Genomic DNA, 21,985 nt, shown 5'->3' on the forward strand with positions numbered 1-21,985 from the left:
TGCATGTACAGTAAATCACCACAAAAAGCAATTAAAGCAAGTGGCTAGAAATCGGCTCAACAAAAAACTAGATACATTTCTGAAGGAAGAAGAAACTCCAGGAATGGGTTATCAAGTTAACACCCGTTGCTAGGTCTTTCTGATCAATAACAACCATAATTTAAAACTGCTGTTTTCTAAAAAGATTTCCAAAGTTAAGGTGGTGGAATATCATTTTTAAATTACCTGTGGATGGTAGACACTGAGAGATTTTACTTTGTGGAGTGGTAACAACACTTTCAACAGGAAAACTTTGTGCTCTTCTTTTAATGGCAAGGCAAATCCATTAATTATGCTGCAGCAAGAAAAAAAAAGTTAGCCAATGAAGTATTCAAACAACTAACATATGAACATATGAATTAAGGGTAGGAGAAGGCTAGTTGGCCCCTCAAGCCTGCTCTGCCATTTGATAAGGTCATAGATGATCTGATTGTGACCTCAACTCTACTTTCCTGCATTCCCCCTAGATCCTCTGACTCCCTTGTCAATCAAAAATCTATCTAGCTCAGCCTTAAAAATACTCAATGACCCTGCCTCCACCATTCCCTGGGCAAGTGAATTCCACAGACTAACAACCCTCAGAAAAAAATTATCTTCAATTCCATCTTATATGGAGATATAAGTTATAATTATTCCAATTACTTGAAAGAAAATAAATGGCTACTAGCAAATCTTCTGTGGCATTGCTGCAGATGAGTTGAAGTTCAGTTCTTTAACTACATCTTCCTATAGTTGTGTACAATTAGTCACAGAAGTCAGACATGACTAAAATGCTATTAACTAGCAACAAAAATCGGATTGGAGGACAGCTGTGGTACAACATTAGCAAAAAGTCACCTTAAAATCTCCATTTACCTGAAATGCTTCGAGTAAAAATATCATCCATTCCAAAGAAGCCTTAATGTATAATATCAAATAGGCAGCTGTCCCCATGTGGTTGGCATGAGTTTTTACAGTGAGGAGCAAGAAATCTAAGACAAGGTTAAACTAATTTATGTTGTTCCTAATGAACAAATAACTCCGGCCTAACATTTGTTATTCCTGAAAGCGTGTAAACATTTTATTTCAGGAGAAGTCCTCTTCAAACTGGATGAAGGACAGTTGTCAATTTTTCCTATGATTCTCTCTAACACAAAAGTGCAGGTATTCTAACTGTTTCCAATACATAATTAAGCAATGTTACAAACCACAAAATTTTACTTGTCACTAAAATAACATGCATAAATAAAAACTGCTTAACTACTTTAAAATAGTAATATTGATTATTGTGAATGGTACCTCAGTTAAATTCCAAATTTACACATATTTGAGGTTTATATCATGTAACTTGATTTACTTTCGTAGTCCAAAATAGTTTCCTAGGGTTTTGGTTGTCAGTCTTCCTTTATCAATTGACAGGACAGGAAAAAAGAGCAGGGCTTACAATAGCAAGTCTTGACATGCTTTGTGAATGACTCATCCATCAAGTGAAAATACATGCTTGGGGAGTACTTCCAGCTAAAACTGATGACTCTGGGATTCATGATGAACTGCAAACTCTGACTACTCATCAGGTCTCCTCCATATTGGACACCGCTTGGAGAAAGCACTGAGGGTGGAAAGGGTGCAGAATATACTCTGGGTGAGGGACTTCAATGTTCATCACCAAGAGTGGCTCAGTAGCACCAGTACAGCCCAAGCTGGCCAAGTCCTAAAGGACCTTGCTGCTAGACTGTATCTGCAGCAGGTGGTGAGGGAACCAAGAGGGAAAAACATACTTGACCTCATCCTCACCAACCTGCCTGCCGCAGATGCATCTGCCCATGGCCGTATTGATAGGAGTGACCACTGCGTAGTCCTTGTGGAAACAAAGCTCTGTATTCACATTCAGGATATCTTCCATGTTGTGTGGCATGACTACCATGCCAAATGGGGTAAATTTTTAACAGATCTAGCAACTCAAGACTGGGCCATAGGCAGGAGCAGAATTGTACTCAACCACAATTTGTAACCTCATGGTCCACCATGCCCCCAACTCTACCATTGCCACTAAGCCAGAGGACCAACCCTGGTTCAATGAAGAGTGCAGGAGGGCATGCCAAGAGCTGCGCTAGGCATACCCAAAAATGAGGCATCAACCTGGTGAAGCTACAACACAGGACTACTTGCATGCCAAACAGCATAAGCAGCAAGTATTATGACCGGGATGGGAGGACTAGCCCCACCACTCAACAGGTCGCACCATTAGTTTAAAAGTTCGATTCACTCACCAAAATGGCCAATCATTTACCTTTGCTACTGTTATCCAGAATAAAAGTGGCTTCAACCAGACTGCTTTCAATAAACAACAAATTTATTAGTTTATTATAAAACCAGTCTTGTTCAATAGAACGGCAAAGCTTATTAACATACAGTACAGAATATTAAAGTGTTACCATCCGCAGCTGAGGTTATCTCTGAACAAGCCTGATCCCAGAGTGGAACCCAGCTTGATAGATCCTAGCTTTTATTTGTTTGTTTAGCTACATGGAGAGTAGCTACTCAACAGAGTCACAGGAGTCAGCTAATGAACTTTTAATAAAGGAATAAAACATTTATTAAACAAGAAATGAACTATATTACGATACTCCTTCACCCATATATACAGATATATACAGATTTATAAGGATAACACAAGTTACAAAAGCTATCTTATACTCTAATGTCCACAATAAGTAGTCCATGTAAATCTATGGCACCCTGTGGTCAGACACCCCACACGTAAACCAAGCGACAGATGCAACCTTAACCAGATACTATGGATCTCTCATCAACTCCCCCCAGACGCTTGTCACACCGTGAGCCAAATGGTCTAACTGCACTGCGTCTTTCACACGAGGGTTTCCGCGCGAGCGTTTCCAATCTCCCCTCTCCCAGACCTCGCCTTGGAATCTTCTCCCAAACCAATGCTTTCTCTCAGACGCATTCCACAAGGGTTCACCTCCAGGGTTTCGAACTCTCCTTCAGATGTTCCTTTTCCCTGGGTCACCACATGCATTCAAGCTGTCTTCCATATGCTCTCTCTCACCAACTCAGCCGTCAACAGTACCACTGCTTCACTTGAACATAGCAAAGAGTTACAGATCTTCAGTTGTCTCTTTGGACCCTCTTGCCTTTTACAAGCTGTTCTTGCTTTAAATCTTTCTGCAGCTTTTGTCTCTTTAAATCTGCACCTTGGAGCCTTTCTCTCTGCCCCTCACTCTCAACTTCACCTAACAGGACCTTTTCCAGGTTCCTGTCCTTTCTTTGACTAGAAGGTCTGCTTTGGACTTTCCCCTGTTTCCACCCCCTGGTTTCTTGGAGCTTTTCCTTAGCTTGGAACTGGCTATCTGTCTCTGTTGCCCCAGTCTCTCTCTGGCAGCTACTTTCAACCAACTTTAGCTTGGAGGTGGCTATCTGCCCCTTCTAGGTGGTTTCTGTTTGGCAGCTGTCTTCCAAACTAACTGAACTCCAACAGCTTCCAAAACAAACTGCTATTTCTCTTGTGTGTGTGTCTGTGGGAGGGGCCTGCCTCTTTAGCCCCCTGTTGCTAGGCAACAACTCAATTCTTCTACTCGTTTAACTTCTTAAGTCATAAACGCTCATTAGCAATGCAAGCACTTTCTTAAAAGTGAAATTAAAACTCCATTTGACTTTTCTTAATACATAGAAATATAAATCAAACTTAAACATTAAAGCTAAAAAAAAAATTCCTATACCTACAAATAGAACTTAAACTCTCTCTATTTTCTAACAAAAGTATACTGATTACTCTTAACATACCCTAAGTCAGTATTTCTCTCTCACACACAAAATAAAAATGGAGGAACTCTGCCAAAGGTTAAAAGTCAATGGTTCAAGGGAAAAGGAAACATGGTGGAGTCCTTGAAATGGTGCCTGGGTTAAACGGTTGGTCTCTCAGCGCCGAGCTGCAGAACAGTTGATGACTCTTGCACTGCTTTTCAGCCAGATTCGAGGAACTCTCGCAGGTACCCTATTCCAGCATGTGGCAACTTAGAAACAGCTTATATTCACTTCTGGCTGTGGACCGGCTTTGGACTGCAAAAAGGCTGTCTTTCCTTTCACAAGCAGTTGGTCCTTTTCCTTCTCAAACCAAAACCAACTTTTAAACAGTTTTTCCAGGCATGTATTTTTTCTAGAGCCATAAATCACCATGTGACCCCTTTTGTACACAGTCCGGGTCAAGTGGTTTCCAACTTCTACAAAACTGCTTAATTACCTTTTCTTGTAAAAGGATGCTTTTTCCAGGAATAGCAATCAGAGTTCTGCATTAACCCTTTAAGGGACAGTGCCTTTTAAAGCAAATTCTTCCAAAATGTTCTCAGTCCCTGAAGATGAACCATTTCCTGTGAGTTAAGTGTTCATGAAACAAGCAATAGACAGAACTAAGTGATTCCACAGCTAACAGATGAGATGTAAGGTCTGCAGTCCTGACATATTCAAGCGTGAATGGAGGACGACAATTAAGCAACTCACTGGAGGCAGTGGCTCTGCAAATATCTCCATCCTCAATGATGGGGGAAGCCCAGCACATCAGCACAAAAGATAAGGCTGAAGCATTTGCAACAGCCTTCAGCCAGAAGTGCCAAGTGGATGATCTATCTCGGCCTCTTCCGGAGGCCCCCAGCATCAGGGATGCCAGTCTTCAGTCAACTCGATTCACTCCACGGTGATATCAAGAAATGGCTGAAGGCACTGGATCATGCAAAGGCTATGGGCCCTGACAATATCCCGATAATAGTACTGAGGACTTGTGCTCCATAACCTGCCGCACCCCTAGCCAAGCTGTTCCAGTGCAGCCACAACAAAGGCATCTACCCAGCAATGTGGAAAATTGCCCAGGTATGTCCTGTATGCAAAATGCAGGACAAATTCAACCCAGCCAATTACTGCCCCATCAGTCTACTCCCGATCATCAGTAAAGTGATGGAAGAGGTCATTGACAGCATTTTCAAGCAGCACTTGCTGACCTGCTCACTGATGCTCAGTTTAGGTTCAGCGAGGGTCTCTTAGCTCTTGACCTCATTACAGCCTTGCTTTAAACATTTGACAAAAGAGCTGAACTCCAGAGATTAGGTGAGAGTGACTGCCCTTCTCATCAAGGCAGCATTTGACCAAGTGTGGCACCAAAGAACCCTAGTAAAACTGCAGTCAAGGCAATCGGTGGAAAATTCTCCACTGGTTGGAGTCATACCTAGCACAAATGATGATGATTGTGGCTGTTAGAGGTCAATCATCTCTGCCCCAGGACATTACTGCAGGAGTTCCTCAGTGTAGCGCCCTTGGCCCAACCATCTTCAGCTGATTCATCAATAACCTTCTTTCCATCAATCATATGGTCAGAAGTGGGCATGTTCATTGATGATTGCACATTGTTCAGCACCATTTGTTACTCCTTAGATACTGTAGCAGTCCAAATGCAGCAGGACCTGGACAATATCCAGGCTTGGGCTGACAAGTGGCAAGTAACATTTGTGCCACACAAGTGCCAGGCAATGACCATCTCCAGCAAGAGAGAATCTAACCATTGCCCCATGACATTCAATGGCATTACCATCACTGATTCCCCCCCCCCTAATAAAATTCTGTAGCTACAAGAGCTGGTCAGAGGCTAGGAATCCTGTGGCAGTAACTCACCTCATGACTCCAAAAGCCTGTCCACCATCTACAAGGCACAAGTCAGGAGTGTGACGGAATACTCTCCACTTGCCTGGATGAATGCAGTTCCAATGACACTCAAGAAGCTTGACCCATACAGGACAAAGCTGCTAAATTAATTCACTATTTAGATAGTTTTAAAATATATTCTTCACTTTGCATCTCTAACAACTTGACAAGAAATGAAGGATACACTATATAGATTTTTTTACAATCTGGATATTTTACACATTGTTGTAAAGGCTTTATTCTAATACAGCAAATATCACTCTCATTCTGACGTATGAAGCATGTAAATGCCAAACTGATGCATGACTGAAGTCTTCAAACACGAAGTCAGAATTACTAGAAACATTGCAATTGTTCTCTTATGCATGGTTTATGAAACAAACTAATTAATATTCCACCATCATAGTGACATTAGCGACAATAATTAACACGAGTTCAATTTTAATTTTTGAAAATCATCTAGAAGTTAAGGAAAAAGCTGAGAATGAGCCACATAGTGTTGTTGGAATTACATAACTGCAGATTTTCACTTTTATTCTTTTAAAAAGTCTCTTGCGTGAATTTTAGTGACACAATGTTTTAACAGGTTTTTTGTGTTTATTCAAGTTTTTGGGTCCGATTTATTTTTTAACACTAAATAAGTACAAGCTTCTAAACTGGAAATAAAAATTGAATTCAAAAAGGTCTTTAAGTACAAAGCGCCTGGTTGACCAAGAACCACCTAGAATAAAGTATTTTCTATATAAATTATAATAATGCACCTCTTGGAAAGGGGCTACAAGTTCAGTAATTTCCATGTCGACAATACACCAGTGCAGATCATGCATTTCTTCTACTATAAACATATAGCTGGAAATACTGTAGAACGTGGTAAATAAATTTGCAAATAAACAATGTGTTCAAATATACATATGATGCATCTCCCCAGAAATGGTGATTATCCTGACCATCACGGTTGCTGTAATCACTCTAAGCAAGTGTGCGCACTCGATTGGAAAGTTTGTTTATTCTCACTGAGATAAAATGGACCTTTACACCCTATCTTTATCTGTGACTAGTTCTGCAAAACATGAATTGGCCAAATGATTGGATGAGTTGCTACAACCAGTTTTGATCAAGGTTTCCGCGTACACATTGAAGGATTCCTTAACCGTGGCGAAGACCATACAGGACTTGCATATTGATAGCAATGCCGTGTCCATGTGCTTATTCAACATTGCTAGCCTATTCACCAATGTACCATTCAAAGAAGCCAAAGACATGTGCACTGCGTCACTATATCATGGAGATCTAGAAGATCATCTACTGTCTTTGAATCTGCATTCACTGAACTTATGAACTCAGCAACCCATGCAGTTGAGTTCAGTTTTAAAAACATCATGTATGCCCAAATAGATAGTGTCGCCATGGGATCCCTTCTAGGCCCATCTCTTGCAAACATCTTTGTTGGTTCCCATGGGAAACACATTGTCGATGGAATGACACTGAACCTCCTGCTCCATTCATATTTCCGATATGTGGACGGTACATTTGCTATATTTGAATCTGCAGCTACATCACACATTTCCTTAAACACCTTAATGGGCTCCATCTTGGCTCAAATTCACCTTTGAAATGGAGCAGATATGAAAAATCAATGAGAAATCTGCCAATGTGTTCTTTACTACTGTCTACTACAAGCCTACCTTCACTGGTCAATATATGCATTCATACAGATCCACTGCTATAAGATTGGCCTTATTGGCAACCTCATAAATAGGATGCAAGCCATTTGCTCACTATGCAAGCTTGATGCTGAAATAGGGCACAGCAAAGCCATCCTGTGGGATAATGGCTAGCCTGATCAGATCATTACTCACTGTATACTGTGCAAATGGAACTAAGACCACCACTTTCGGTCCTGAAAAGTGCCTAGTCTACCTTAGGTTACCCTGGAGGGCAAGGCATCTCATAAGTTTGAACATCAGGTGAAACCAGCCGTTTCACACTACTACGACGCAGTAGCAACATGAGTGGTATTCTCCACTAACAGGATGCTGCCATCAAGCCAAAAAGCTGTTCTGCCTATCACACAAATGAATAATGTGGTATATGAATTTCAATACCAGGGTGATGCTAGTTGCAGGCCATACATCCCAATGACTGGTGGGTCATATCAAACAGCACGTCCCTTTGGCTGTTCGCAACAGGCAAGTACTGACCATACCAACCAGCCCGTGCTTGCAAAACTCAAAATATACTGTCCAACATTCGATCTGATTCTGCGATTGGATGACACTTGCTAAGCAATCCTGATTGGTCAGTGTAATTCACAGCTCACAGTATGGCTCACTTGTGTGCACTAGACACTATATATTCACATACAGGACCCTGTCCTTTGCAGACAGAAGGAACATGTCCACACTTTGCACCTTTTTCAACTGAACAAAAGCCTGGGGGACAGTCATTCCCTGGCTCATTCCCCATGGCAACGCCTTAGCCAAGAGTCAACATGCCTGGTTTTAATTTAAATAAAAGCTTGGCAGTTAACTGCTCCCTAGTGCATTCGCCATGGCAACACCTCTACCAGAGTCCACTTACCAACCAACCACTCTCTTGTGCAATATAAATTGTCCCCTTTACGATTAGTACTCGTGTGAATCTGTCCTGTTGAGTGCAAGACTAAAGGCTTCAACAGCATGTCTTTCAGCAAATCTCAGTTATATTATAATTTATAATTGGCGACTTACAGCCCTAAATCTCATTTTTTGGGAAGTGCCAGTTAACAACATCGCTCTTATGGTGCACATGAAACATAGTGAGCTGGGAACCAATCTCCACCTGCACATTGGTATAATTATGTGATGTTGATACATATAATTGCATTTTTATTGCTATCTTTTATTTCAAATCATCTCAACATACTTTGCACAATTAAGTGACTTTTAGAAATGCACCGACTTTTACGCAGGCAAGAACAGAAGATGGCGATAACCTCATTCCTATTTTCTCAACTGTTGGTTGATCGCCTATCTGCACTAAGGGAAACCAATGTTTTATGTGGGTGAAAGCTGAATGACTTTTCTCTCCATTCATAAGTAATTGCTTGTAATAATTACATGAAATGACCTTCAGTTCCCTTTAGATCCATTGGGTGATTTCAGATATGTAGTAGCAGTGAGAGAGAATACACACCTTTTATTTCTTTACAACGTTGGCTTACCACTACTGGACTAGAAAGTTTTGTAAAATATAGTATCCAGTGTTGAATGCATCATAAAACTTTCATTAGAACTGGAAAGTGCTGAGGATGGAACAGGTTTTAAACAAGTATGGATGCAGGGAAAGGGAGAAAGGAACAAAATCCATCTTATGCTTGAACTATTGCCATCCACTTTGTCTTGCATTATCATACCTTTTGTCATTTATTCTCACTGCCTTCCACCTTATTGGGCCTTGCCTTTTGTTCTTTCTTTCCCTCCCTCTGTACTTGTTTAAAACCTGTTACAACTTCTTCCAGTTCTGATGAAGGATCGTTGATCTGAAAACTTAACTGTGCTTCCTTCTTCACAGATGCGGTTGACCTGAGTATTTTCAGCATTTTCTATTTCTATTTAAAATTATGATGTTCTTTCCTTATTTCAAAGAAAATTACATGTTTTTACACCTCTGAAATTAGATCAGGTGACTAATTTGAAAATATTAGAAGGAATGTTCATTCCTTCTGGAACTTATCATTCAATTTAGCCATATGCCAGAATTGGTATGAAATTGGTTCCTACAATATAAGTAACTAGTTATGGCAAAATATCAGACAGAAGCATGGCTTCCAATTTTGTTTGTCCTAAAATGACTGAACTGTGATTCTCTTAAAGCTGCAGCTGGCAAATTGATTCCATAGAAAAATGTCTCCCCTTTGGATCAGAGAGCAGTATGGCCAGAGACTCTGGGTTTCTAGAACAAGGAAACAGCTTTCTTCAAAAGGAATTGAGAATAAAAAGCAGGACTTTTAAATGGTTTCTTAATACTAGATGGAGTTCTGAAGAATGTACATAATAGTGTGTTGAGAATATTTGGCTAATGTATTTAATGTTTGATTCCATACCCAAGGAATATAAAATGGTACAAAATTCGAAAGCAGTAGTAAAATGGATTTGAAATTATATTTTCAAGTGTTATTTTTCAAATCCAGAGTTCTTTTTCTTTTGTTAATGAGTTATTATACCAAACCCAACTTTTTCCTCCTTCTTCCTCCCCCTCTTAAGTCAGCACATGCTCTTTTCCTGAGGTAATGTTCTAAACTGTTACTTGTAAACTTAAATTTATAAAGTATTTCTAAACCAGCCAGAATACATTCTCCACTATTGTTAAGCAGCACTTCATCATTTTTAAAGGTTCTAAAATCACACATTTCCTGTGACTTTCATAATTCTTGACTACTTCTGCATTAAATATAATGCATTTATTTGCTGCTTTAGCTGAATTGTATAGTTAGTGCTCTTAAAGATCTTATCTACATTCAAGTGCAGATTACAGGTCCAAGATCTTTGTTAATGCAAACACCTACTGAAATAATAAACCTCATGGCAGGCACATATAAGTTCAAATGTATTACCACATGGGAGCAAAACAGTACATGCAACCTAGTTACATTTCCTCTAGATATACCACAGACCTATTTTTAAAACCTTCTTCTCAAACAAGCCATGATCAAAACCATGTACTCTCTCTGGCAGTCATGGTGATACTTTGAAACAGACCATTCTTATGAAAAATAAAAGCATATTAATGCTAATTATGATAATTTTAAGCAGTTTAGACATATTTGAATTATGAAAGAAAATAGCAACTACTCACCTTCCCAAAATTTCCAATAGTTCTGCTATACCATTGTGATGTTCGGTTTCATAAATAAACCTAGGATGAATGAAAAATTACAATATATTCAGAAAGCTGTTAGAATACTTAAGCCAATCAACTAAATTTAAAAGCCAGAATAATACTGAATTATGTAAGATAAGGTCATCTAGTTTATATGGTATAGTACTAACTTTAGTCCAGAGATCACGAGTTCAAATCACACACGGCAAGTGGTGAAACTGAAATTAATTATTAGTTGCCTGGAAAGTTACCCAGTTGTGAACATGTTGCAATAACACCTTTAACAGAATGTCCCAAGGTGTTTCCCACAGGGACATTATAAATACAATACCAAGCCATATTATGAGCAAAAGCTTGGTCATGCTCCACTTGAGCCTTCCCCCATCTTTTCACATCTAAATCTACCATTGTTATCTTCTATTCCTTTCTCCCTCAAATGTCTGCCTAGTTTCCCCTTAAATGCATCTATACTATTCATTTCACCCACTCCCTATGGTAGCAAGTCCCACATTCTCACCACTCTTTGGATGAAGAAGTTTCTTCTGAATTCCCTATTGGATTTCTTGGTGATTATCTTATATTGATGGCCTCAAGTTATGCCCTTTCCCACAAGAAAAAACACTCTCTCCGAATCCACTCTATCAAAACTTTTCATAATTTTAAAGACCTCTATTAGGTCACCCTGCAGCCTTTATTCAAAGGAGAAGTAACCCAGCCTGTCAATTCTTTCCTATGTATACCCACACATTTCTGCTACCATCCTTGTAAATCTTCTCTACACCCTCTTCAGTGCCTCTATATGCTTTTTATAATATAGTGACCAGAACTGCAAACAGTACTGCGAGTGTGATCTAACCAAGGTTTGATACTGGTTTAGTTATTGATCTATTTAGAGTTTGATGTATTTGGATTCTGAGATCTCTCTGTTCCTCTACCCCACCTAGACTTGCACCTTGCAAGTATTAAGTGACCACCTTATTCTTCCTACCTCACATTTATCAGTGTTGAACTTCATTTGCCAACTGTTGGTTCATTCTGCAAGTTTATTAATGTCCACCTGCAATTTGTAGTTTGTTCCAACGCGGACCACGGCAACTAAATTTAATTGGAAGAAATTTCTGGTCATCCAGTATTGGATGTTGGACAATCAGTGGAGGGGTATAGAGAGGTGGTGGTGAAGTAGAGCTGGATGCCATCAGAGCACATGTGGAAACATTACAACAAAGTTAAAAAATAAGAGAATTTAACAGTGCTGTATTAGGATAAAAGTAGGACAATTCTACCCTGATCAATGCTGAAAAGTCCCATTCGCTAATGGGAGAGCAATCCCATGGACTGGTGAAGGAACATCCCAATATAACTTACTGTTAGAATCATATCTACCGACCAGTTTCCCTGATTATGTTCTTACCCACCAGATGTGAAGGTACAGCCTGGTGAGTGTGGCAAAACAAATAGTCAACATTAACTCTGGATTCCATGAAATATCATGGCTTCAAGGCAAAACTAAGTCAGAGAAAACTTCAGCTAATCACCAACCACACTTCCTTAAAAGATGGATCAGCTCTCCTTCACACTGAACATACTTGGAAGGCAATCTGAAAAACGCAAGGTCACAAAATGCACTCTGGGTATGGGACTCCAATGTTCATCACCAAGAATAACTTGATTGGACCACCACAGAGTCCGGAAGGGCACAGTTCTCAGGCTGTGCCTGAGGGAACCAACCTACTAACCAATTTGTCACAGATGCATCCAACAGTATTATCAGAAGTGTCCACCACACAGTGCCAGAAGGCAAAGCTTTGTCTTCACTGTATGATACTGCCTTCGTGCTAAGTGGGACAAATCTAAGGAAAGATCTAGGTCCAAATTGGGTATGAGAAGTTGTAAGTGAACAGAATAGCACCACAGTTTGACCTGCCACATCCCTCAATCCTTGATCACAATCAAGCCAGGAGACCATAGTTCAATGCAGTGTAGGAAAATGTACCAGGAGCACTATGCATGGCTTAGGATAACTCATGAAATTAAAGAAGTTACTACATAATGTCATCTGTATGCCAAACACCAAAAATTTCAGGCAATAGAAACAGCTAAGTGGTTCCACAACCAACAGATCAGAGCAAGGCTCTGTAGTGCTATCACATTGGGTCAAGAATTGTGGTGAACAACCAGACAACTAACAAGGGTTGGCCTCATGAATATCCTCAAAGTGGAGCCCAGGATTTGAGTTCAAAATAACAAGGCTGAAGTGCTTGCATTTATCTTTGAGTGGATAATCCTACCCAGCTTCCTTCTGAAGGTTCCTTCATAAATACCGAGGTATAGTCAATTCAGTTCACTTCATACCACATTAAGTAACTCACTGCACTGAACACAGCAAAGGCTACATGTCCTAATCAGTTCCAATACAGTTATGACACTGGTATCTACTCCATGTTAAAGACTGTCTCGGTATGTCCTATAATTCATAAAAAAGTAGGATAAATTTCAACTGACCAATTACCACCTTAACAGCCTTCTCAATCAGTAAAGCAATAGAAGATGTCAACAATAGTGCCATCAAGTTACACCGCTCCCCAATATCCTGCGGGATTTTCAGTTTAATTGCTGCCTGAATCATTCTGTTTTAGATCTCATCAAAGCCTTAACCCAGACATGGGCGCAATAGCTGGATGCCAGAGGGGAGAACCAAGTAATTGGCCTCAACAGCATTTGACCAAGTTTGCCACCTAAGGACTCTAGCAAAACTGATATCAATGGGAGCAAGAGGAAACCCCTACTGTGACTAGTGTCTTACTAATGCAAAGAAAGCTTTTTGAGGTTGTCGAAGGCTGTCATCACAGCCCCAGGACGCTAATGCAGGAGTTCCTCAGGCAAGTGTCCTTCACCCAATCATTTCACCTGTTCCATTAAATGACTTTTGATCCATAATAAAGTTGATTCCATGATGTTCAGCTCTAGTCACAACTCTTCCAATATGAAAGCAGTCTTTGCCAGGGCCTGGATAGCATTCAGGCTTAGGGTGCAACACTGCTCATCAACCCAAGTGCCAGGTAATGACCATCTCAAACAAGAGGCAGTATAGCTGTTCCCTCATGACCTTCAGTGGCATCACCATCTTAGAGCCACCAGTGACCAGAAACAACCAGACTAGTCATAAGGACAGTCATCACAAGTGCAGTGAGTGATTCACCGCTTGAATCCCTTAAAGCCTCTCCACATCTACCTCTCTAGTTAAGAATGTGATGGAATATTATCACCCATCTGGTTAAGAGCAGCTGCAACAATACTCAAGAAAGTCAACATCATACAACACAGAACTGCTTGTTGATCAGTGCCTGCCAATATCCACTATTGGTGCACTGTGGCTGCAATACACAAGATTGACAGGAGGCATCTCTCTCTCCTGTAACCTCTACTGTTGGTTAATAAAAGTAACAATGTAGTGGGAAGACCATTGCCTCCAAGCCACATTCCAACTTGCATGCATATTGCTGCTGCATCAGTATCCTGGAATACCCTATCCACCATTTGTGAGGGCACAATCATCATAAAGGCTGTTGTTGTTCAAGGAAAAGGTCCACTAACACCTCAGTGTAATCAGAGATGGGCAATAAATGTGGCCTTGCATTGCCCACATCCCTAGGATAAAAGTGAAAGTCATAGACAAACTGTACAATGCTCTGGTCAGATCATGCTATATATGAGTACTTTATACAATTCTGGCCACCAAGAGGCAAATGAGTTACTGAAGCCTTGGAAGAAAATCACAAGAGACACTAGGCTCATTTCTAGTGCTGGAGGACCGAGGCATAAGAGGCTGGGGCTTTCGAATCTTGAACGATGACTATATAGAGGTTTATGATGATAATTGTGTTGAAAATGTAAATACAGGAAATCTTTGGAGGCTAAACCATGAGCAGAACAAGAAGCTCAAACTGTAGAAGGTACATTTAGGACTTGAGTAAAGACGACATTGAAATGAAAACCCTGGAATTATTTAATGAACAATTCAACGTTGTGATGGTGAGGGGAAGAAAGACCACATATGGGGTTTCTGGACAGATAAGCTAACATGGGATGAATAACTTTCCTTACCTGCATTTCTTACAAATTCAAAATAATTGATATTCTGGTTTAAAAATTACAACATGCTGGACTCCCCATTACTAATCAAAAAACTACGAGATGCAAATTTACGCAAATAGCTTTATTTCTACACACCTATAAAATATATTATTGATTTGTTTTCGGATATAAGCTCTTAGGCCCAAAAATTTTCCATAGATGCGATGCAGGGTTGTTTTCAAAAAGTCTCTTTCACGTGGATCTTCACTGTCAAATAGTTCTAACAGCTGTTGAAAACAAAAAAAAAAGTATTAGAAATTGGATTGAAAGTTATGCATAACCTAGCCAGATAAGAACTACAGTATGACTTTTTTGGTTGAAAAAGAGGTTGGCAATCGTAAACAGGGTAGGCAATATCGGCTTTCGAGGCAGACTGTAATGACACTTCAGAGGGCTATTTTGCTTCTCATTTTCTTCACACGATATCATTTTTCTCTCAATCACACCAAATTACATGGCCAAGTTTAGGTGAGCTAGAATGATAAAGGAATCAGGCGCATCCAGTTGATGTGAATTGATTGTTTAAATATCTGTATTGGCATGATTAAACCAAACTTAAAATTATAAATTAAAAGCAGGGCTGCAATCAGAGACTATTTGGGCTTTGTGCTTTTGACAAAGTGAAAATCCTTAGCAAGAGAAGCCAGCATTTGGTTTGTTTGCATTCGGTGAACAAAAGTTTTTAAATGCTGAAAACACTGGTAATCCAGAGTAGAGATTAGAAGAGCATTACCCATCCACACAGTTGAGGATGCACTATAGACCCTGAACAAAAGAGGTTAATACTATGCCAATGAACTCCTTTAAATAACAAAAAAAAATTTAGAGAGAGATTAAGCTCAAATTGCAATATTGGAGGCAGATCAAATATTTTTATTATACACAGTTCAGTATTGGGGAACTGGGATAAAACTGTTGAAATGTTGATGGTGATATTGGTGACATGCAAGAATTTTCTTAGATTAACTTTGACTTTGGTGGAAATTTCAAAATTTTCTCAAATTTCACCTGGTTATTCACTGTCAGGCGATAAATAAATCAGATGCATGTGTTGATATAAATTAGTGTCGGCTAACAACGGCTCAGTGGATTGAATGGCCTTCCCAATCCATACTTCAAACAATAGCTGCTTCAGAAATCAGATGCAATTTCTGCTTAGTTGGTAGCACTTTCATCTCTGAATCAGAATGTTGTGGATTCCAGCCCACTGCAGGACCTGAGCTCCTAATCTAGGCTGATACTCTAGTGCAGTACTGAAAGTGTTACATCACCAGAGGTTCATTATTTAGGTGAGCTCAGTCTGCCTGCTCTGATTAAATATCCCATGGCATATATTTGCTCAAAAGCTGTTCTGGCACCAGAAAACCCAGCAAATCAGTTGGCTACACGGAACAAACATATCTATCAAAATTCAACCCATAAAACAATGTAACTGCTGCACAGATGTCCACTAAAACTACCCAGCAACCCACAGTAACAGGCCAGCTCTTTAGGAACCAAATCCACTCTCCACCCCAAGGCACTGGCACATCGACCCTTTCCTTCTTGACTTGAAATTCAGAACGTACCTGGCTTAGTCACTTTGCCTCAGAATGAAAGCCCTAAATCCACATCAGCATTATTATGGAAGAGTGGTCTTCAAGTGCCACATATTAGCCTACACGTCACACAGAACAAAGAATATGTCAACAAGAAATCCCTCAAAAGCTCCACTTATTAAATGCTGAGAACGCCCTGATCTAGAAACAGCTAAACAGTCTACTCTCTGCTTGTGCTCAATAACACTCTGCTGCACCAAAATCAAATACTTATCAATGGGGAACAAGCCAGGATAAAAAATATATCGTGCAAAATTAGGCACTGATAAAGCATTCAATAAAATCAGAAAACCAGAAGTTCAATCCTCAGTGACTCTCATTGGAAGTAAACAGATTTTGCTAGATATTATGCTTTCCTCTCAACCTCAGGAGTGCAGCCTCACAAGAAATGGAACTTTCACCACTTAATCTCAAAGGAAAGCTATTTACCACATGCTAATGTTACTCACCCTAGAATCTTTCAAATCACCCACAATTACATAGAATTACATTAAAAATATACAGCACAGAAACAGGTCATTTGGCCCAAGGCAGTCTTTATGCTCCACACAAGCCTCCACCCAGCTACAAACACCATCATACAAAGACAAAGACTCCAATGCTGATACCATTCAATTGGGATTAAATACTCTCAATTCTGGCCTCCAAACTTATCAAATGTCCTGGACTTGTTTCCCCAACTAGGTTCATTCAAGGAAACACCAAAAACTGAATGTCCATACATACTTAACCCATAACCGACAGAGCAAGAAATCCCCACTACTCAAGTTTGTTCAGATCTTGCTCCTAACCACCAGAAAATTCCACAACTTGTGGCAGAATCTAGCATCCTTCTGCAACTAATGTGATCTAAGTGCACACACAGTACATTTGCCCAGCAGAGCAAGTAATAGATGAACTTCTTATCTATCCACAACCAGATTAATCCTAGGGCTAACTGCTTAGCGTACAAGTGTAACTGCTCTGCAGAACTACAATAAGGACCTACACCAATTTTTGTCCTGAAGCTCCACAACCCTTTCTTCAAGCCCCTGAACATCAACTGACATGGGATGCACCCGGCCCTGCCAGGATATCCCTTACCCTCATGCATATAAACTATACAACTAACTTACCTTCGCATAACTAAGGAATCCAAACCACTCCCTGCCCAAGACAATTAAATGCATTGAAAGTATTGCTAAAACCTCTATTATAACATATGCTCTAGTGACCCATGTTCTGAAAGTATCTAAACTTCTGTTTAATGAGGAGTTCCTGTGGCACAATTTGAAGAGAAGTAGATCTCCCAGTGTCCTTTCCATCATTTCCCCTTCAAACAACAGTATCAAAAGCAAATTAACTGCTGTTTATGGGTTGTTGCCTTGTTTAAAATGGTTGCCATGTTTGCTAACATAATGAGCACCACATTCAAAGTAATCTATGGTATGTTACTTATCTTGCGATAACAAACTTTGAGATGCTCTATGGAAGAACAAACTTATATTTGTACAGCATCCCATCATACCCTCAGGAGAACCTAGAGCATCTTAGAATGATAAACTATGTTTGAATTGTACTCAAAGGCAAACAATGCAAGAGCTCCTTATCGCTTTGCACTACACCTCAAAAATGAAGAAAAAAGCTAAAGGTTAACCAGCATATTCACTGCTTCATTGCACTCACTTAAGTCTCTACAGACCACTTTATAGTGTTGCAACTTGGACAACACAGAAGTTAGCATCACAATTCTACAACTGAAATTTATAAATGTTAGTCATGATGTGAAGCAATATATCCCATTACCAACAAAGATGCACACAAATCTGTAGAGCAACAATCACTGCCGAATCTGCTGCACCAAAAAGATTTATCTTGTTTGGACCATCACCACATACCAATCAGTAGTAAAAATAATGGAAATTAATGCCAAAGATGATCCAATTTAATGTGATCAGTTTGATTAACAAGAATGTTATGCTATACCACAAAATTAGAAAATGCAAAGAAGGTATTGCCATCTACATTGCAGGTTATAAATGTTAAAAAATGAACATGATACTTTAGAAGGGAAAAAGCAAATGATTTTGCTTTTGAATGATCAAACAGCTAGTTATCTCGCTTACCTGCATTACAAATTTCTGGTCAATGTACTTCTTTGCTATATTTGGTTGAAAATCAGGAGACTCTAGAAACCTCAAGAAAAATTCATACACCAACTGAAGAAAGAAATTTTAATAAAGTTTATTAGCATTAATAGATTACCAAGATCACATTACATTGCTTAAAGGGATAATAAAAATGTAATCATGTTCTAATTTTAAATCTCTTGCTTGTATACCATTCACAGCTGAGCTGGCTCGTAGGGCATGTACAAGTGGCAACTTGCCACTATTTTTATTCCCTCCCCCCTGCACCACCCACTGGGAAGTGCTTTATCCTCAGCTGTTGAACCTGCAGCAACTAGGCAGAGGTCAAAATCCTGGTGAACCATTAGTGAACCTTGTTGGGTTTTTATGACAATCAATGATAGTTTCATAGTCACCACTGCGGAGGCTAACTTTATATTCCAGATTTATTAACCGAATTCAAATTCCACCAGCTGCCATGGTGGGATTTGAACCCAGGTCCCCAGAGGATTAGCGTGGGTCTTTGGATTACCAGTCCAGCAACATTACCACTACACCACCATCAGGGTCAGGGTCATCTCCTGCTAGGAGTAGGACACTGATTGCAGTAAGAAACAATTAATGCCGGTTGTTCCATGCTGATGTTTTTTTGGAACAAAATGCAACTAAGGTCCAACATAGGGCCATTCAATAACAAACCACTGAATTAAAATTTTAATTTTGGGACTATTGTCTACTTTATCTGGACGGATTTTGCTTTAATTACAGATGAATTGTTAGATTCAGTTTACAAAGGATTAGCTTCAGAGATATACAAGCCTTTTGGTATGGTTGAGTTTGGGCCCCATGTTTTAATGCTGCAGTGAATGTAATTGGGCATCTAAAACCTTGGTGAGCAATGGGACAAACCGACCAGAGCTAAGGATTGAGGAATAAAGGAGAAGGAGGACTGAGAAGACAGGTGAATTCCACATTAAATCAGAAATAGAAAGAGGGGGATAGGAAGATTGGATTCCAGAGAAAAAGAGGCAGAAAGGAAAATAATCTTTTGTAAAATTTGACATTTTTACAGTCTCTTAAAATAATTCACAACCGGAAGGAACCAGTCCACACTTATAATTGTTCACTTTGAGCAACAGGGGTTATTGGCAGTCATTAAATTTACTTAGACTGTTAATGGCTAAGTTACTTAACTTTGTGACAAGTTTAATGGGCAATTAGCATGCCAATAAGCTACTTGATGAAAATCAAAGGAAGGTTAAACACGAGATGCCATTTTCACAAAGCTAACAGTGGTGTGGCACAAATTGACCAGCCTCTTTTGGCAATTCTCAATTCAGGGCATTTCTTTGTCACAATATGTTGATCAATTTGCATATTAATAGGATGCATTGTTCAGGTACTTATCAGCAAAATTTGGTCCATTTAGACTCATGAAATTTGCAGTAGTAGGTTTCTACAAAACCTTGCTACATCTTTCTCTCCTATCCCTCAAATTTGACACACATTTCACCACTTGATGCACAACTGGCTAAGGCATCCACTGGCAGGTTCAAGTGGACCACATGGAAGTCTCAGTCTTCACCATCAAACAGCTCACCCATTGCCCTCCAGATGATCCTAGAGTAAAGACAACATCAAGCTCCTTTTCTTCACAAACTGTCAACTTATATCGCTCTCCCTTGCCTTCTTTAACAGATGAGAAGCTCATGGATTTGTCATATGGATAGAGGCCACCTGTTTCTGCTGCTTCTCCCCGTCCCTTGCCCTCTAAGCCAAACCTTCCCCCAGTATCCCACTACCCTAATGCTGAAGCAGTAGTTTCTCTATCATTCCCATGTCCTCAGGTTCATAGGAAATGTAACTTGATCTTCATCCCACTAAAGCACTAACCAATTTCCATGCCTGGCCACCATGCTAGATGATGTAAATTTTCTCCTCCTCTCAAGCACCTTCAATGCACAGTAGTCCCCCAACAGCACCCGGAAACTTTAAAAACTGCCATCACTTCCTTTCTCAAAAAAAAACTCCCTCATCCGAACTACAAACTACCAACCCATCTTCAACTTTGTCTCCCCAGTCTCTGATAGTGTAATCACATTCCAGATATATGCCATCTCTTCCAAGAATCCCTCCTATAAGATAGCCACCCTTCCCAGCATTGAAATAATTCAAACAAATATAACTATTGACATACTTCAACTGTGAGCATTGCTTATTTTGCCATTTTGACCGTTGCTATATATTTGACATTGCCAATCAATTGGGATGACCTAATAGAAGTCTTTAAAATAATCAAGGTTTGAGAGAGTAGACAGAGATCAAATGTTTCCACTTATGGGGAAGGGTAAAACTGAAGGTTTTCAAAATAAGATAGTCAGTCACCAAGGTAGCAAATAGGGAAATCAGAAGAAATTTCTTTACAAGACAGTCATGAGAGTGTGCAACTCGTCACCAAGGGAGTAGTTGAAGTTAACAGCATAAAAGCATTAAGGGGAGGCCGGATAAGTACATGAGGGCAAAGGGTACAGAGGGCTATTCAGAGTTAGACGAACAAATACAGGAAGAGGCTTGAGCAGAACAAAAATAGCACCTTCCAAACCCATGACCTCTACCATCTAGAAGAACAAGGATAGCAAATGCATGGGAACACCACCACCTGTCGCCTGCAAGTTCCCCTCCAAACCACATGCCATCCTGACTTGGAACTATATCACTGTTCCTTCAATTTTACTGGGTCAAAATTGTGAAACTCCCTCCCTAACGACATTGTGGGTGTACCTACACCACATGGACTGCAGCAGTTCAAGTAGGCAGCTCATCACCATCTTCTCAAGGGCAATTAGGGATGGGTAATAAAAATGCTGGCCTAACCAGCAACGCCCACATCCTGTGAAAGAATGAAAAAAAAGGACTGACTAGTTGGACCAAATGGTCTATTTTCTGTGCAGTATCTCCAATGCCTCCATTCAGGTTGATGAGACAGTTTTTGCATGATTTCACTACTATCTACCAATAATAGCTGGAGCTTCTCTATCAATGGCTTCTCTTGCCGTCCCATAAAGGTAAACCCTTGACCCTGCCTCTTCCTCATTTACATGGTCCCTTGGTGCCATTACCACATGGGGTCAGCTTCCAGTTGTACATTGATTACAGCCAGCTCTACCGTCCATCATCTCCTGGCTGCATGACTGCTCATCAGACATCCAGACTTGGTTAAGACTACTTCTTGAGCTATTGCCTTTGGCCCTCATCACCAATTATGCTCCTCCACATTTACTACCTAAGACAGAGCCAGACTGTTTGCAACAGGGTACTCTATTCAAGCTGAGCTTCTAACCGTAAACTCTGTCACAAAGACCATTTGCTTCCATCTCCAACGTTTCCCACCTTCAAATTCCATTACTCATACTCTCCTAGGCAGTCTTTGATCTTCTGCTCTCTTAGAATGATGCCCTACCCTATACGATTTTCTCCAGTGCCACAACTTCCTCTTAAATTATATTCTTTCTTTACTCTAGCCTCTGGCGTATCTCATTTCAGCTCATCATTGGCACCCGT

At 40.0% G+C, this 21,985-nt stretch overlaps 1 protein-coding gene across 8 annotated transcripts in view; it reads right to left on the minus strand.

Annotated features, from left to right (window-relative positions):
* Positions 1–21,985, minus strand: part of ppp2r5ca (protein phosphatase 2, regulatory subunit B', gamma a) — a 308,188-nt gene that overhangs the window by 36,266 nt on the left and 249,937 nt on the right. For 6 of the 8 annotated variants that reach the window (XM_078562375.1, XM_078562376.1, XM_078562368.1 and 3 more), the window contains 4 exons: positions 18,422–18,514; positions 14,815–14,945; positions 10,561–10,620; positions 226–334 (listed from right to left, as the gene is read on the minus strand). In XM_078562375.1, the coding sequence (XP_078418501.1) occupies positions 226–334; positions 10,561–10,620; positions 14,815–14,945; positions 18,422–18,514 (393 nt within the window). The remainder of the gene's footprint in view (positions 1–225; positions 335–10,560; positions 10,621–14,814; positions 14,946–18,421; positions 18,515–21,985) is intronic. The other 2 variants (XM_078562371.1, XM_078562374.1) reach the window with 1 other exon arrangement.

This window comes from Cetorhinus maximus, chromosome 18 (assembly GCF_964194155.1).
Source record: "Cetorhinus maximus chromosome 18, sCetMax3.hap1.1, whole genome shotgun sequence".
Lineage (NCBI taxonomy): Eukaryota > Metazoa > Chordata > Chondrichthyes > Lamniformes > Cetorhinidae > Cetorhinus > Cetorhinus maximus.